The sequence below is a fragment of the Camelus bactrianus genome, chromosome 7 (assembly GCF_048773025.1).
Source record: "Camelus bactrianus isolate YW-2024 breed Bactrian camel chromosome 7, ASM4877302v1, whole genome shotgun sequence".
Taxonomy (NCBI): Eukaryota; Metazoa; Chordata; class Mammalia; order Artiodactyla; family Camelidae; genus Camelus; species Camelus bactrianus.
In genome coordinates, this window is record NC_133545.1 from 29,764,297 (window position 1) to 29,783,204 (window position 18,908).

An 18,908-nucleotide genomic window follows, 5' to 3' on the forward strand; every position below is an offset into this window, starting at 1 on the left:
CACATGAACCCTAATTTCAATCAAAATGGGCTACTAAACTTTCCAGACTTATGCCCTGTGTGAGACATTCACATCTCCATGCCTTGCTCATTTAGAATGTCCTCCTGTACTTTTCTGAGTAATTTGCATTCCATATGTCCATTATGACCCAATTCAGATTGCAGCTCCTTTATGCCCTTCTCCAATTTATAAAGCATTCTTCTTCTCTCATCCTATTGCCTATTCACAGCAGGGTCTTCCTAACACTTACTATCATTATCATTCACTTTTTTTTTTTTAAGAATACACTTTTATTTATATAAAATTCTTAGTAACTTCTAATATCAGTGTTTGCCTGGGGATGGAAAGAAGGGGAGAGAGATGACACAGGGGCAGAAAGAAATTTAGTAGTGATAAATTTGTTCATTTTCTTACTTACGTAGTACCATTCATTTTTTTAAAAAGTCTTTTGAGGAATAATTGATGAATATAATATTGAAAGTGTATAATGTGGTGACTTGATATATATCCATATTATAGAATGATTACCAAAATCAAGATAATTAATATGACTCACTTTAAAAATCTTTTTATGAAACAATATGCAATACTACTTACTTTTATTATGGTATATATTCGGCCTATTCTCAGAATGATAATTAGAAGGCTTACAATAGAGACAACATAAAATAGCATGCCAATTGAAAAAGAAAGTGAAAACTCAAAACATATGTGGGAAAGAATAAGTAACATGGGTTAATGAAACTTATAAAAATGTAGTTATATGTTACCTGGCAGTCAAAGCAAAAAAGGACCGATTGGTTACCATTTGGCTGCGACTTACTGTTGGGATATTATGTGTGTGCATATTTTAAAAACTTTTAATCTTTATGCATCGTGTCTGCACTAACTCTAATCTGTGTGTTTGCTAGGGCTTATTTTAGGAATTATCCTTTGTAGTACATAGCACAATGTCTAGTCTAGCATATAATAAGAGTTTAATAAATAAATTGATGGCTAATGTGATATCAGAATAATAAATTAGAAGCCATTTTCTTTATTTAAAAAATCCAAATGGTACATAAACATATGAATGAAAATGTGAACATAAGAAGAAAACAGAAATCTCAGAGGAAGAACGAAAAGTCTGAAGTTATGACCATTTTAATTAGAGGAAATTTTAAAAAGCATTCATAACCTACTCTTTTTTTGGATAAATGTCTATACAGACATCTCATAGTATGGTACAGCAAACTTTCAGTAAAATAGGAAACCAACTTTATTGGAACTAAATCGTATAGTCTAATTTATGTCATTATCACTAGTGGAATATGTGATAATACTCCATTTTCTTGAAATATAAATTCGTGGCACATTCAGCTTCTAAGTTTTCTTTCCCACCCTAAATAGCTGTTTTAAGGGACTAAAAGGATACTGTGCAGATACACGATGCTGCTCCTCACACTTACATCAGTGTTTCATTTCTTCCCCATCTACAAATTTCTAAATTTGGTATGGGGACTTTTTAATATGAAGAGAATGAACACTCAGTCTGGCGCTGTCCAATGTTAACTTCTGTGATGGTGGAAATGTTCCATATCTATGCTGTCCAATACGATAGCTACTAGCCTTATGTGTTGGGAACTCAAAATGTAGTATGACCAAGGAATTGTGTTTTAAATTGTATTTAATGTTAATTCCTTGGAATTTAAATTGAAATAGCCACAAATGGCTAGTAACTATATATAGACTTGGACAGAATTGGCAGCTTTTACAGAGCTGCTTAGTTTTTGAACAGACCTTTCTTTACCTGATTTGGTACCTTTAGCAGTAGATTCAGTTGGCCACTGCTTCTTTATTAAGTTTTAAGCTACCATGCCTTGACAGTGAAGCTTTGGATGTCTTTATGATTTTAAGAAGTCTATGTTGTCAAAAGTAAAATTTAGTGAAATTTATTTACTGTCATGGTAACATGGAGAGATCATAGAGATCATCCTTGTTTTTATCATTATGTTTGAGCTTAGACTCAAAGGAAAAAAAATTAATAGGAAAAAGAATAAAATAAAATAGGAGTGTACACTTGATTGGGTCTAGGCCTCTTTTCCTGGCCCTACTGGTAGATGGTGTTCTTTCAGTCTCTCTCTGCAGGGCATTCTTTGAAGGCCTTCCTAGGTGAGACATCTGAGTAAATGGGCCTACCAAACTCTTCTCAATGTGGATTTTTCTCTCTAACTGTCTTGTTTTGCTCACAGTTATTTCTATGAGCAAGTGGGTGGGGTTTGCTTTCTCTAGGCCAGCAGGAGCTTGCTCTAACTCTTCCTTTTAATTTCTCTAATATGAGGCTCCCCACACTTGCTCTTTGAAATGCTATTTTGTAAACTGCTATTTCCACTAAGCCTGTTATGCCTTTTTTCCAACTGTGTTGAAGTCTCTTTTCCCAGTGAGGCCTTTCTTTCTTAACTTAGTCATGCTCTGTGTGGAGACCCACATCCACACTGCCGGCCTCTCTGACTCATTTCAGGAGGTTCGCTTGCTCCAGGAATCCCACTCACACTGCAGTGGAACAACAGGGAGGCTCCAATGAAGCTAGGCCTTTCTGAAATCTGCCTCTTTTCCTGGCACCTCTCCTTCTTGTCCAAGGCTACATGAGAAGAGGAAAAAAGCAAAAATGCCCTTTCCTTCTGTAATGTTTTTAGTAAATAGTTTTTAGCAATTCTAATTTCTACTTTATAAGCTACTTTTGTTTTTGCTTCTGCTTTTAAATATTCCATAATCTGGCTAGTAGAAAAGCTTCCTAATGCCCCAGTTTTCCTTTTTCTTCCACCAGTAAGCCAAGAAAGTCAATTCTGACAGTTACATTTTCCTTCCAGTTACAGATTAAGCTGTTCCCCTCTTTGAAATATACTATGCAATTATTCAAATGTGAACAGTCTCTGAACTATAGCCCTTCCCATCCCAGATAGAAGGCTGGGTGGGTGGAAACTGTTCATCCACCCCATTGGCTGCTCTGGGGGGGTCTTTACACTGTAATCTTCCAAACTAGGAATTCCCTTGGCCTTCCTGGTTCCTGAAAGAAAACTCTCGGCTAAAATTGGCTCAGGCCTATGATTTCCCAATCAAGATGGGTTCAAACAACACATTCTTTTGATGAGATTTGCTATAAGGGTCAAAGTTGAATAATATAATGATAATTAAAAAACTGACCACCCAGTCAGATCTACGTTTAGCCAATAACCCATTCAATTAATGGGTTATTGTTTTTAATCTCACCAAGCATATCCTGAAAGTATAAAAAGGAACTCCAACCTGAATATCCCATTAGCTCAGGGAAGGCTGACCCAGTTAGTCACTAAAGAAGCAACTTCCCACACCTAACTAAAGGTCTATAGGAGAAGTCAAGAGGCACATATTATTTGTGGTTGTGTAAATATGCTTAGCTGTGTACATCAAGTGCCATGCTTTTCCAGTTAAAATACCCTTCACATAAAATTAAATGTTATATTCTGTTATATACACATATATTTCATTTTTAGTCAGAAGCATTTACACCCACTTTATTATTTTTAACAAAATCATTTCAGAATATCTTCATTTTAGCTGGGGGAACCTGCCCACTTGGTATTCTGGTTGCCACTTTTGGCCTAAGACGTTACAAAATGATCTCACTGCTTTAATTCTGTGTTCAGTGGGGCACCACCCTTCGCTAGATGGAGAGAGGGTGAAAACGGAGAGAGGGTGACCTTGCGCGTAAACATCTCACTCTCCCTAGGAGTGCGGGTCTGTTGCTGAGATCTGTAAGTTCATTTGCCAGGAGAAGGCGCAGTTATATGAATTCCTACAAAACTCAAGTTAGCTAAATTCCAGCTAAACTAACTGGCAGGAGGTCGGAGGGGAGATGTGACATTTCTGACAACCACGGGAGTTTCCCCGCACTTGATATCAAGCCTAGAAAATGATGTGTGGCAAAGATAGAGAAAGATACACAGGCAGCTGGCCAGACAGAGAGCTGTTCCCGCCCTGACAGCGTCTCCTCGAGGCACATGCCTTCCTTGCTGGCCACCTCATCTTACCTTGACCACGTCGTCGTTGAGATGCTTGGGGTCGCGGTTGACCAGGTCAATCTCCTTGGTGTGCGCGTCGTACACTTGCTTCTCCTCGTTCATCTCGTCTGCCATGGCCTTGTTGTTGGGCTTGTAGATGTTGCCCTGTTCCCGGATGGGAACAGTGTAGAGATGTCCCTGGGGAAGGCGGACGGCCAGGAGGGGGAGGGTGGAACCAGCAGTGGGAAGAAAATTTAAAAAAGAAAAATCAGAAAAGTCAGCCTGGCAGCGGGGCAAACCACAAGGCTCAAAATCGAACTAACCGCTTCGGAAGCGGTGGCTCCGCGCACAGTAAACTCCTAGGCGCCGCAAGCTTTTTAAGAGAATCGAGGAGAGGACACCACACCCCTCGGTACCAGGCAGGGAGCCCCTGCCTCCCCCGCCCGCCGCCGCCAGGGGTCAGGGCAAACCCCGCTGCGCGGTCCGCCCTGGCCCCAGCCCCGTGCACTCCCAGCCCGCGGCACCCCGCGGAGACCCCCGCAGGAAAGGGGACCCAACTTCTGACTTCTCTCTAGCGCGTCTTTCTGCCACGGCACCCTTGCCCCGATCGCGTTACCTGCTTCCATCCTGGCTCCCATTTTCTTTCTCTTCATAATCACTTCTAGCTTCATCCTTAAGATCCAGCTTGAACACGCCAACCCATGAAGTGTCCCCATTTTCATTGCTTCCTGGTCGCATCTTCCTTCACCTGCCCGCGTACCCTACCCTCCCTCTGGCCTCTCTGTCCCTCCACAGCTCCAGTCCTGCATCCTCCATCTTTGGGCCGAGCCAAGTGTCAGACCCCCTAAACTCTCTAGAACGGTATCTTACCTGCACAACTCCCCCGACCCACACTCAGGTCACTCCCAGGCTGCCGGCCGGTCGCTGAACGGCGGCTGCGTTTGGGAAAACGAGGTCTCCACACCCAGGCGGAGCCCGAGCGCCGGGAGGTGGTTGGGAGGGGTGGTGGTGGTGGTAACTAGGGGGAGGGGAAGTCCGCCCCTCTCAAAACAGCCCTGCCAGGCGCCGATATGCAAGAGAGTTCTTGAGGTGGCCCAAGAGCTTTGGAAAGTGCAAACATGACGCGCGCCGCCGCTCCAGCCAGCGGGTCCAGGCGCCTGTCGGGGAGTCATGGGGACTGTCCCCAGGACTGCGAGTGAATGAGCTCCCTCCCTGCGCTCTGGCTCTCCGCCTCCTAGCAGGCAGGGGCCTGACGGTGGGGGTCCCGCAATAAGGCAGCACCCCTGAGCCATTCAGAAACGGTCCGGCATACCCAACTTCGTTATCACGACGACCACCTTTCCCGCCGCTCTAGCTTAGGGGCTCCCTTGGCCCTCTTCCTAATAGGAAAATAGAAAACATTCCTGCCTTCTCTTCATAGCCGCCCCCCATCCCCGCCCAGTACACACATCCCTCCCCGCCCAGGCCCACTCAGCAGTGCCAGCTCGAGAGGGGTGCTCCGAGTCGAGAGAGGGTTGGGGCAAGCAAAGCACTCGGAATATTTGGAGTGGGAGATAGCAGAAGCAGCACTCCTTGAGCACCCCTGAGCCCCGAGCGCATTCACCCAAGCCTACCTCTGAGTCTACGTATTTGCCCCCCGACATTCTGGCCCGTGGCTGGATGAAGGCTCTGAGGAGATTTCCCTGGGCTGTGATTTAAGGGAACTGAGGAAGGAAGATCTTGTATTGTATGAAGGGGGAAAAAAAAGGCTTTGGCGGGGGTAGGGTGGCGGGGGTGGGGGGGCGGCGGCTGGGAGGGAGCCTCCTGGCTGTCCGCCAAGGGTTTGTTCTGCTCGCGGTTGGCCGGGATGTGCGCTGTGCCGGGTCTAGGCACATCCCCAAGGTTCTGGCAGCAGAGGGCGGGGAGCGCCCGCAGGGAGCAAAGAGCAATGAGAAAGCATTTCACCCGCGCTGGGCCGCTTAGGCAGATATTTTAAACCTGGGGCAACATTTTCCCAGCTATAAGCCACTATGAGGCGTCCTGGGGAGAGCGAATGTTTTCGTAGTGCATCATCCCACCAGGGTTGGGAGTGTAGGGAATCGACGCGCCTGCAGAGATGCCCAGTATGGGCATCCGAGCTTCAGAAAGAATTCTGCCCCATTCTAAGCCGTTTCTTCCCATCGCCTACTTTCGATAGCTGCCTAAGGCACAGATATCTCTCTGTTTCACAGAGGAAGGGATGAAAAATGACCGGAAACCTTTAGGTGCATTTCAAATCTATACGCACGGAAAGAATCTGTGGTTGCCTGAGTGTAGTGTGCTTTTGGTGACACTGGTTTACATCTAGTCTGTGTGGATGGAAACTTAGGTAAGCAGGCATGCAGAATTTAACGTTTCCCAGCTGCTCCTGAAATGTCTCTCAAATGCTTTGAAATAAAAAATACAAGTGTTTAACTTTTCTGTAATTTTATTACTGATTTTTTTCTGGAACAAAGGAAATTTGTGTCAACAGGTTATGCCATATTTACAAAATATGTAAAAAATTTACAATTGTACAAATAGTTAATTGGAGTTTCAAGGTTACCAGAGAAGATTCATTTTAAAAAATATGCTCAGCTGGGAATTAGAGGAGACTTAGTTTTTCTAGTAATTGATTAGAATTTTTTAAAAGTTATTAGCAATTAAAATATTTTATCCATTCCTAAATTGGGGGCTTCTCTCTTTATCTTATTATAAACTAAGCTCATAAGCAAATTCACAAGATGAATTGAGCAATTATCTGTCATTTTACTTTGGGGCAATGATAAGGAAATTCACTATCCAAAAATGGAAAGGGCATTTTATATTAGGTACCAAGTGCAATCAAAAGTCAAATTATGACTTTAAAAAGCTGGGAATATACCTGAAAGGGCACAGGATACATTAAAAATACTGGCTGTCTAAGGGAACATGGGGATGGCTACAAAAGGAAGAGGAGAAGGAAACAGAGGATAAAACTCTTAGAATTGATTATCTAGGTGGAGATAAGACAAGACATATAAGAGAATGACAAAGCACAGGCTTTTGTATTTGTTGACAGCAAAAAGGCAATACAATTTTTGAAGTAAAGATCAATTTCAATTATATGGCAGGGAAAAGGTTACAAATGTTGACATAGCTTTAATTATGCTGGATAGTCATTGTTAGAATACTAAAGATCTTACCAAAGTTGGGTTTTCTTAATTTTACTTTTGGTAAATTGCATTTCTAAATGTTTTGAACAGATTGCATGTTAACAAACACGATATTCTCAAAAAGGGTGGTGTCAGGCTTAATGTGTGTGTAGTGCCTAGTCTACCTCTGATGATTGCTGAAAGATTGCCTCTTCTCTAACACTTCCTTCATAAATGTTGGCTGCAAAGCAGTTGGGTTATGTTCTATGGAAAAATGTGGAAGCTGTTTCCCATCTATTGTTATTCAGTCTTCAGCTGCGATGAGTAATCTTGACTGTGAAAAAAAGTCAACAGGAACAGGGAGACAGCATGTCCTGCATTCCAGCAAGGAATGGACTTTGTGGGGAGGCCTGTGAGTGAATGCTTAACTAGCACTCAAAGGAGGGAAAGCAGCCTCACTGGGGAAGTCCACCCCAAAGTCAGTGGCAGCACCCAGAATCATAATGATCAGTGAAGTGTTGTCAATGCCAAAATGGATTTCTAATGAGAGGAAAAACCACAAACTCTTCATTAACCTGCCCCAACAAGAAGCTGGTAACAAAGAGAAACAGATCTTATTCTGGTTATAATAGCTGATTTGGTTAAGAGGCTCCATCCAGCTTTCTAAGATATAAAGAAAAGATGAAGTAGAACATTGTTAGTAGAGTACAAATTTTGAAATTAATAGATGATATAAAATATATATATATATTTTTTCTTTGATGCCCACACAGATAACTTTAGGTTTAGGTTTAGAGGCAAGTTAATAACTTCTCCAAATCATTTACTAAAGGGTAGATGGCAACTCATTTGCCCTCTATTTTCTTTCTTTTTTTTTTTTTAAAGAAGCAGCCTTAAAGATCAGCTCATGTATTATATGTTACTAAAAATATAGAGCTAAAAGGGACACAGATCATCAGACCAGCCATCTTTGAAATAAGTCAACTGAAGTTTAAATACATGAAAATGGTTTGTTTTTAAGGAGTTTTATAGGGCAATGAAACATTTTAAAGTTGATAAATAACTATAGCACCTGTTAACTTATGGGGCATGGGATTCTTAAGTAGTGTAGTAGTGTAGTGAGGGCCTGCTCAAGGCAAGACTGTGAAGTTCATTGCCTTTTGCATCTCATCTCCTTCTCTAGGCTCCTTGACCCCCAGCATAGCTTCATCTTCCCATCCCCACCACCCTAGGTTCTCTTCATACTCTCAGTTGGCTTCATCTAAATCTTACTCCAGGATTAGGAGTCTAAGGTTTGACAACTTATAATGATATGAGAGTTTTTAGCATCTGTCATCTTTCCCAGCTTTCCCAGCACTCAGAAGGTTGAGACTGCTCAAATTTGCCAAGTTTTGTAGACAAGTTCAAAAAAGGAAGTATATGTTGGATTATAATAGATGTTATTATTAGGTGTGATATAAATACAATTTACATAACATTGTAAAATGACTCTACTTCAATAAAAATATATACATAAATTAAAAAAGAAAAACAATTTAATAACCAGTATGGCAGAACCACCAAGCAGTCAGAGTCATTCCAGGTTTGGGTCACAACTCTGGAGCTGTGCCTTAGAATTCTGCTGGCTAGCTGCTGGCTTATTGGGAGGTTAGGGGCTCCTGGGAGAAGGACAAGAGGGGAGGGAGTGCATTTTAGAGCAGTGACTATTTATATAAAAGTACATAAATGTCAGTATTTTTACGGTCTATGCTTCAGCTGAGTATTTACCCTGTTTTCACCACCACTACCTTGCATACTTTCTGCTAATCGCCCCCATCCTCCAGATCCCATTCAGGCCTTCCTCCCATACCTGCCCATATCTTCTTCTATACCTCCCATTTTATACAAGGAAAGAAATGGCTTTCTAGAGGAAAACTTTGCCTATCACCCAGTCCCTTCCTGTCCCTTTTCTAGCTTAAAGTCCTCACTGGAATTTTTCTCAGTTTAGGTCTTTTCATTTTGACTCTCTTAAATGATTTTTTTTCTATTTATTTTCTTTAAAAAAAGACAAACAACTATTTCTAAGTCTTAAAAATCTTTCTGACCAAGGTGGCTAAGGAAATATTCTTTTCATACCGTTTCTTTAAATTAACTTTACTTTCTTTCTTTGTAAAATGAAAAATACAATTGGCATCTATCTAAGAGGGGTGCTGTGACCATTCAATGAGATGATGCATATAAGGCACAGAGGATACTGCCTAAATCATAACAGATGCAAGGATAAAGGAAGTAAATGTCAATCTGCAGATTCAGGATTGGAATAAATGTATTGTCTTTTACAGTATTTTTATTGTAAAATAGTTCAAACATTTAAGATATACCAAATAGTGCAATGAACACCTACCATCAGCTCAATCAAATAATTTTGTTTTGTCTGGTTTGCATCAAAAATTTTTAAGTAGAAAACATGGATACTATTGAAGTCCCTTGTGAGATGTAACTTCTTCTATTTAATTTCTTTTCTAAACCCCCATTCCTTCAGGTGGCAGAAACTTTATCTCAATTAATTTCTAGTTTCTTCCATTTTTTTGAGGTTTTATTGCATCTGAATTCAAGGGGCTTACTGCCAAGGAATCTTGGTGTGGATCTGTGGAGGAGAGTCTCTTCCTTAGTTGTACATTTGGATCTGCTGATAGGTACATCATCCTGTCTGTTCTCAGTCATCGGTCCATTCAGGACACTGCTACAATCTCTTCATTCAGTATGACCCTTAGGGCTAGAGACACTTTTTGCTACTTCTGTCCTTTTCTTGGGGCTCTGTGCAAGTCTGATGAATCTGATGGGGCAGATCTGATGCAGCACAACAGAGCCTCCCATGGCAAATGTGGTGTAAAGAACAGAATAAATGTCCTGCCGTGGTGCAGAGGAACTCTTAAAGGTTGCTATCTCCATGAGCCTTATCAATGAACGGGAGAAACAAGTACCTCTGCTCTTAGATCCTCCCTTAAAACTTAGCTGGGCCCGTGCTAGGGATGCATATGTGTCAAAAATCATTTTGCTTATTTCCCCAATTTCCTCTCCCTTGAGCAGGAAGCCGTGCTCATATATCATCCAACCATTTTTAATGCCCTGAATCCCCTCAGGACCAAAGCTTTTGGAATTAAGAGAAGCCTTAACTCTCCTTATCTCTGCTCTTCTGCTGTAATAATCCTTCCCTAGGTATGGTGGTGGGTGGGGTAGGGGAAGTCTTCATGGGCATCCAGAAGAGAACATCAGTAAACATTTCAAAAGTGTCATCATTCACTATTTTCCTCTTTCCCTTGGGAATTAGATGAAGGTAGTCAAAAGATACAAACTTACAGTTATAAGATAAATGAGTAATAGGGATAAAATAAACAACATGATAAATATAATTAACACTGATGTATGTTATATGTGAAAGTTGTTTAGAGAGTAAATCCAAACAGTTCTCATCACAAGGAAAATTTTTTTATATTTCTTTAATTTTGTATCTGTATGAAATGATGAGTGTTCACTAAACTTATTGGGATAATCATTTCATGATGTATGTAAGTCAAATCATTATGGTATATACCTTAAACTTATACAGTACTGTATGTCAATTATATCTCAATAAAACTGAAAGAAAAATAATCCTGGTAAGATTTTGCCAGTAATATCCCTTAAAATCTACCTGGTATTTCTGAATTATAACAAACTTTCACATTCAAATTCCAAATATATAATTTTAGAACTTCTTCCGATATGTATATTTCATCAATAGCCTTATGTTAAGGCTTCCATCCTTCTAATTAGCTCAAAATATTAATAGTGGAATAATATCTTTAACCTTTAGCTTTTACTATATCAGTTTACTATATAATTTTCTTATCAGATCTTTGTTCAAGACCAAATCAGTCTGATTAGTTAATTTGTGTTAATGAAATAAGTTTAATTTTGGGGAAAGATTTGAGTAGCAAATCCTGTGTAGAAAAGTACAATTCTTGTCTGTATCCTAACTAAAATTGGTGAAGTATGTAATAGGAAGTCTTAGTCCAAACATGAATATAATCAAGGGATAATGTATTCAGAAAGCATGAAATGAGAGGTAAAATGTTTGGCTCATTTTTTTCATCTAGGTGGATTTATATCAATAATAAAAGTAATGCTAATTATAGCCCTAGCTAATGTAAGACTGAAAATGTTTAGTATCAGGCTTGGACATAGCTGTTTTTCAGAAAAATTGGAGTCAAGTTTTGAGCCAGATTACTAAATTACATCTAGTTGAGAGAAGTAGAATATTTAGATATGTGGACAATGACTACATTTCCTCCTATTCAAGTGAAACAAAATTATGACCACCCTTTAGAAATATGGAAACTCCATAAATCTTATCCAAAATGTGACTAACTCTCAGAAAACCTAAGAGAACAACAAAATGCAATATATATAAATGCAATATGATATGATATGGTATGATATGATATGATATAATATAATATATATCTGAGATATTTACCATTTATAGTATACTAATAGAGTGTTAAAACAGCATATTAGAACACTATATACTTCAGTAAAATATATTTAAAAAATGAAAAAAGGAACACTCCATATTTTACTTTAACAAATAATTAATTTAAAAATTCTATTTTAACTATAATGAAATGGTAAAGAATAAAAATAGTCTTAGCCCCTGAATTCTACCATGAAATTATAAGGAGATATAAAACTTCCATGTTTTTCTTAAGGTAATGTAAATATTTGGGAGGAGTCCTTTACAAAAGCCCTTTGTTTTGTAATCAATCCATCTGGCTTTGTCAGAGCTCCATTATTAAACAGAGGAAACTCTCTTTCCTTTTGGCCCTTTCCCTAGTAAATAAACTATTTACCAGGAGTTGCTTTTACCTGGGAGAAATTTTTCTTTACAACCACTTCCTTTGAGGCAAGGATGCTTAATCACAAAGTGTTTCACTCTCCAAAAAGTAAATATAAGTTCATTTTGACCATTTATTAAGTGGCCTGGTTTTTAATAGAAAACTTTACTTTCTTACAATTATATGTTGAGTTTGTTTTTTTTTTTAACTAATTCCAGGGGAAATCTGTGACTGTAACATCAGCTTTTGTACATACTGGAGGATGGGTTTAATTTTGCACTGCCGGCTTTGCTGTCAATCAACTGAGCTTAACTTCAGAGGGAATGTGAATATGTTTTAAAGACAAGTGTGGAAGATTATAGTTATGGGACAGACTGCAGAATCTTTTCAGAGGGCCAAACAAATAATCCCTGTCAGTTTCTTCTTTTCTCTGTCTGCAGCTACTTCATTTTCACCTATCTCCATGTCTTATTCAAGCTAATTACTAAGGCCTTGCTACTCAAAGTGTGGTCAAGAGATCTGCAGCATCATCATTAGCATCATCATTAGCATCAGCTGGGAGCTTGTTGTAAATCAGAATCTCAGGCCCAATTCTAAACTTACTGGATCAGAAACTGAATTTTAACAAGATCTCCAGGTTATTTGTATGCATATTAAACTCTGAAAAGCAGCCATAAAGGAGAACCTTGAAAATGCGTATTCTTTGAAGGCATTTTAAAAGGCAGAAGTTATGCCAGCAAACAAAAGTTAAAAAAAGAAAAAAAGAAAACCCTCTCCTATATAAGAACCACGAATGAAAAAAAAACCTCCACAAATACATGCATAAAAGAGCCTGTACATACCACATCATCATGGGAAGAGCAGTAGAATGGCTGCTTGGATGACTTACAGGGAATCCCAACTCTGAAAAGGAAGTAACGTACTCTTAAAAAATATCTGTAAGCAAATTGAAGGAAGCATCACTTAAGGGGGAACCCTACAGGCTAAGTTGGACAAGTTGCTTGCAGGGAACTGGCAGTTCTTTCTTTTTCTATAAACTGAAGGCTTTTTAGAATATGAAATCAAGAATACAAACTGGGCAGCAGCCAAGATGGTCTTTTTTTTTTTTTTTTAATTTGTTTTTGTGTTTGTTTTTGCTACAAAAGGAATTGAGCTGTATTGAAATCTCCCATTAGCCATACCCAAAAGGTATTGGCTGTAGCAAGAGCTGAGGCAACAAATGCCCTATTAACTTTACAAGAAGACAAAGCAGCTTCTTAAGGACAGCTTCAAAGTAGCCCATATCCATCCTGCATATCATGCTATGAGCATGTCATGCTTTGCTGACTTAATTGAAGGTTTTAAGACTAGAAGGATTTTCCTTTCCAATTCTGAATATTTCTTCAACTCTAAGAATCAAAAAATCATGGAAATCTTTAAATGAACCCCTAATTCATCATGTGGCATGAAGACTGCCTGCATCTGATCTGTCTCATCATTCCCAGAGTTCTTCCAGGAAAAATACTTTACAGTCTTCTTTTTGCCATTTCCCCTGTTTGAGTATGTTTATGACCACAATTCTTTTTGTGTGTGTCTACTCTAATTCACTTTTTTCACTTAAGATAACTGCTCTTAGGCGTTCTCTCTCTCTGAAAAAAAAAAATTTTAATAAAATCATTCTCTGTACAATATTTTTCATGTTTTATATGGCCCTTTAGTCACCTTTAGAACAAATAACATCAGCAATTCTGACTCTTTCAGGGGTCTATTTTCAAATTTTCTATCATCATAGGATCTTACTCTTGTCTAAATAAAACATATATAAATAATTCAGTTGATTGCTCACTTGTTTCTTTTACATGGTAACAAGTGATTTTTTTGGTTCTTTTGTTTCCAATGCATTAATCATGGCCCTTGTCCGCCCCTTCTACCCACTTGGCTCCTACACATGGAAGATTCCATGAAACTGATTGAATATGCTAGATACTGTGGAGATTTTCACCTTGTTTATATTACTCATCCCTAAATAATGTGTGCTGTTCTTGTGACTGCCTCAGCAAGGTCATATATAAACTAGGGAGAAAAGCTTAGCTGCATCTTATGCTTCTTTTTATGTATTCCAGTGTCATGATTTCTCATTTTCAATATTGCTCCTATTCTGATAGTGATTAACTTACTGCTACCGCTTTGTGAGAAAATACGTACGTAAAAATGTTCGCCTTTGCAGACTGTGTGATCCATTGAGTTTTTCTTTGTCTTATAGCAAAACGTTGTAAACCTTCACCCTTCAAAGTCATCTAAATATTCAGTTCACTGGAGGATGAGAGCAGGGAGGAGAAAGAGGGAAGGAAGCGAAGGGTGGATGGCTCTTTGCTCACCATTGCCGGTACTGGGAAGTATAAACGCTATGCCTATAGGGGTCCAGCATAACGGTTATTGCAAAGCACAGACTACTATATTAGAGGTGAATGAAAAATTAGGGGAAAAAAATGAGTGTGGGTATCACAATACTCATTATCACTGTAGAAAAATGTTTGTTAAATTTTTATATTTGCAAAATGGAATACTGTAATATTATTCAATAACACCACCTAGTACCTTAGTAACAAATGCATATATGTATGATTTTATTGACATGCATATATATGCACAAATGCTGATAATGAATAGCAATTATAAATTGTACAAACCTACTGAAAAGCAGTATGACAGTATACAACCAAGCCACTGGTATGAATGTATGCTCCAATCTAGTCTTTCTGCTTTTGAAAACTCGTCATAAGCAAGTCTCCTATAGGAGAGAAACAAATTTATATGTGGTTTCCCCTGAGATTTCCAAGGTAAAACAACTGATGGTAGGATTGGATAGCATATTAAAACATATACAAACTGAAGAAATTTCCAACCAAATGAAGAGAGATATAAAATATGGCCCCTATCTAGAAAGGTATAAGCTTAGTATAAATATAAATTATTACTGTAATTATTAATATTTTATATATCTAAGTGTTTAGCATTGAGGAGAAAGATCATCATTGTGTTTTTTATGCATATTAAGACAGTCTTTGTTAAAGGTAGTACAATTTTATGATACTTACATGGGAATAATGGCATTTGAAAAATATTTTTCTGACATTAGCTGGAATGTTCGGGCCTAGGGCAAAGATCATACAGGGAAAGGATGTGCTCAGCAAAGTAGGGAATAGGGCTGGGGGAAGGCTCAAGGATTAGAAGGAGGAGGTACACGGAGCCTAAATACAATCTTGTGGGAAGCTCTCAACACTGAGGACTTTAAACTGACTTTATTTATGGGAGAAAGGAAAAAAAAAAAAGGTGCTTCTCAGAGCAGGAAAGGTGACATGGCTGAATGATGAATGAAAAAGATTTCAGTTGAAGGGAGAACAAATCATTAGAACAGTCATGCTCAAGACTAGAAATAGCAGATACTCTCTAAAAAGATTAAGAGCCTGAACTCTGGTGTCAGATTCTCTTGGCTTAAATCCTGAATCTTATGTGATCTTGGGAAAATTCAACTTCAGGGCATCAGTTTCCTTATCTGAAAAATGAAGATGATAATAGAACCCACATCATAGGGTTATTGCGCAGATTAAATAAATGCCAGCAAGTAATAAATGCTCAACAAATGGAAATGTTATTATTTGTACCAGAGATCAGAATTCTCCCACTGTTATAATGCATGAAGGATTCTAACCAATTTCCTTCTCAGTAAAAGAAACATGTTATCCTTGCCACCTCCCTCTCTGGTAAATGGTGTGTTTATCCCTACAACTTTCCAAATGACTCCTTGTTTCACTGTCCCAGTTAGCTGAGCCAGCAGTTGTCTGGAACCGGTGTGCCATTCAGTTAGAGAGGCAGGTCCTGCCTCCTGCCCTTCTCTCCCCTTTTGTTACGGGTAGGTGCTCGATGACAAGCTACTCAGAAGTGGGGAGAGAAAAGAATGCTCCAAAGATGACCTGTTGTTCCTGTCTCTTCCTGATCCATTTGTGTCTGGGAGAAATATTTGTGCTTGGTTACGTGCTATTTCCCACTCTGAGTCATGTCTCTTCCTTCCTCTCATCATTCTCCACCCCTACCTTTTCCTATAATGGCAAAACAACTTCTCCAGCTGTTCAGCTAAGCTGAATGACCTAACATGTCCAAGAACAGGCAGATAGGTGTCTGTCCTATTTTTGGATAATTGTTGAAGTGGTGTCCTCTGATTTCTCTGACTGCTGCATAGTCTTCTTTCTTTGCTACAGATACACTGCAGCAGTCAACAGCACAGAGAGATGAGGTAGGAGAGAGACAGATGATCACAAGTGGTAGTACAATTTTCATTTTAACTTTTGCTCTTCTATCATTGTCTTTAGGACATAGGGTTCTAGCAGGGCCCTTAAGCACCTCCAAGGGCCCTTTTCATTCTATAAGATATAAGGAATTTTCCTTTATGGTCTTAGCTGACCTCAAATCCCTCCACCCCCATTCAATTTCCATTCCCTTTTTCACTAGGGATTTAGGCAGAGGTGTCCAAAAGTGAAACTGTGAAGGGTGAAGATTGTGCCATTGGAGCCTCTGTTTTCCCTTTTCTGTCCTGACTTTCTCTTGGTGGCTTGTCTTTTAGTCAGTGTAGGATGCTTTCAAGTGGCGCTCAGCTCAAGGCTCTCGCGTTCTGGTCCCTTACATAGTTTTCAGTATCCCCTTCTCTGATCATCCATTCACATTGAAGTAATGGATGCCTGCTAATAGATGCATATGTTACCCCACCCACAGATATATTTCACCTAATAATCATCAAAGTGTGAGGTTCCAGTGGCGGCAGGTCAGGTATCGTCTGAAGAAAAAAGCTGAGAAGTGTGTACAAAAATGATTTAAAAATACAACAAAGTGCCTTCTTTGGTTCATTTGGTTCTTTGCGGGTAAATAGGGAGAAGAAATTGGGATGCTTAGATACAGAAGCCCAAGTTATTTTTATTCCTAAAAACTATAACATGAATATCTAGTATATCCTTATCCTCTACTCTTCCCTCCTTCAGTTCCTTCTTTCGTCCTCCCTACACACATATATCCCTTGAATGAAGGACATATACAAAATCTTGACTTATGGTAAATTGCATTAGTGGTGATAATTTTTCATTGCAGCACTACCTACTTTTTTATCTTAAAGTAATATGTAACCTTGTAAAAATTCTTAAAGCTCTTGTTTTCTTAAGTAAACATTCAAAAATGACAAAGTTGCAAGCTAAAGAAACTGAGCCATTATTTATATGATTTCTCCACTATGCTATTTAGCTTGTCCTGTATTCAAATAAGATAATGTATGGGACTGTGTTTTCTAAAATGTAAAGCTCTGCAAAAACAATGTTTTAGTACTATAAATTTCAAAATGGGAAATAGGACAGTAAAAGAAATAACAACATTCTAAAATGCCAGAGAGAATGTTTCCAAACTGGTTTCTAAGTACTAGTGTTTCCTACCCCTAAAGATGTAAAAATAAATTTCAGATAAGAGAATAGAGAGTAAAGACAGGCATTACCCCAAAAGATGAAATACACTGATATACTTTACATACATTTTGGTTTTCCCAACGTAATAATTCATGAGTGAGAAAACTGTTAGAAGGAAAATCTTATTAGAGTCAGTACTTTTCAAACCCCTCCTGCAAATGAAGAAAACTATAGTGTTAACATGTGATTCCCACTCCAGCTCTGCAATCATCCTAAATTTTCTTCAATTATTTATCCATGTAGTTGTTCATTCAGAAAAATATCTATTGACCTCACTAAGTGCTTGGCACCCTTTCAGAATCCCAGAAAACAAAGATGAAGTCATGTTTTTGGTTCTCAAAGAGCTAACCTGCAGTCTTGTTGGGTTAGTTACCTGGGTTAGTTTTACCATGTGGTAAGTGGTAACAGGAGTTTGCACAAGGTTTTATATGAAGACAAAGAAGAGGCACTTAAAATGGAGAAGTTTTGGAAACAGGAGGGGTTAGGCCATGAGGGAAAGAGTGATGCTGCCATGGGGGCAGGAGAGAGCTGGGCACACAGGAGCAGTGTGGGCACTTCAGTGAGATGCAGGGGAGTCACTGAAAATAGCAATGGGTTGATGGTGAAAGCCTTGTGAATGCTGCTGTAGAGTCTGGATTTTATTCTAAGAGCAATCAAATTTAATTGACAGTGTAAGCAGGGGAATGACATGGAAGTCTTGATGAGATCACTTTTTTTTTTTTTTTTGAAAGGGAAGATGGATTGGAAAAGATCATACTGAATCTAGAAGTGAGGCCAGTTAGGAGACTGTGGCAACTAGGTGGGCAAAAAATGAAGATGGCAGTGATTATGGTGGTATACCAGTGATTTTGGTGGGAAAATCTACGAAGAAAATTAATTGTAACTAATTCAAATTATAGAGTAACATATTATTTGGGGAGAAACAGTCATAATAATAGACAGCATTGTTTTAAATCTAGGAATCCCTGTCATGAAGAATCAAAGCCACACATACAGTCTCATAATCAGCTGAAGAGTAAAAAGTGAATGCATTCACTCCTGTATTTATAGCACACCAGCCCTTTAACTGATAGAAAAGTCATGATTTTTAAAAATTCCTGGACTGAACAGCAAGAACAGTTTACATATACCTAGCCAAGTCTTCATCCTCAGAAGTCATAGAAAACATTGAGATGGGAAGCTCCTGAGAGCTCCTTTAGTCCAATCCTCTCATTAAAGATAAGAAAACTGAGACACTGAGATTAAGCCATTTGCAGGAGATGACACACTTCAGTAATAGCAGTGCTGAGACAGGAATCCAGATGCCTGACCTGGAGGGCAGGGCTTTTTCCACTAAAGTCCAAGCTTCCCAAGAAAGGCATCTAAATAAATTCACAGGATGCACAAAACTATTGAAGAGAGGGCCTTTTACATTCTTCA

General features: G+C 39.0%; 1 protein-coding gene across 4 annotated transcripts in view; it reads right to left on the reverse strand.

Moving 5' to 3' along the window:
• Nucleotides 1-5,790, reverse strand: part of CAV1 (caveolin 1) — a 32,680-nt gene extending 26,890 nt beyond the window's left edge. For 2 of the 4 annotated variants that reach the window (XM_010947628.3, XM_010947630.3), the window contains exons 1-2: nt 5,633-5,790; nt 4,050-4,217 (exon numbers count right to left, since the gene is read on the reverse strand). In XM_010947628.3, coding sequence (XP_010945930.1) covers nt 4,050-4,217; nt 5,633-5,662 — 198 coding nt within the window. In that variant the 5' untranslated portion in view covers nt 5,663-5,790. Of the gene's footprint in view, nt 1-4,049; nt 4,218-4,635; nt 4,806-4,889; nt 5,432-5,632 lie in introns of those variants that run through there. The other 2 variants (XM_010947631.3, XM_010947632.3) reach the window with 2 other exon arrangements.
• Nucleotides 5,791-18,908: the final 13,118 nt, after the last annotated feature.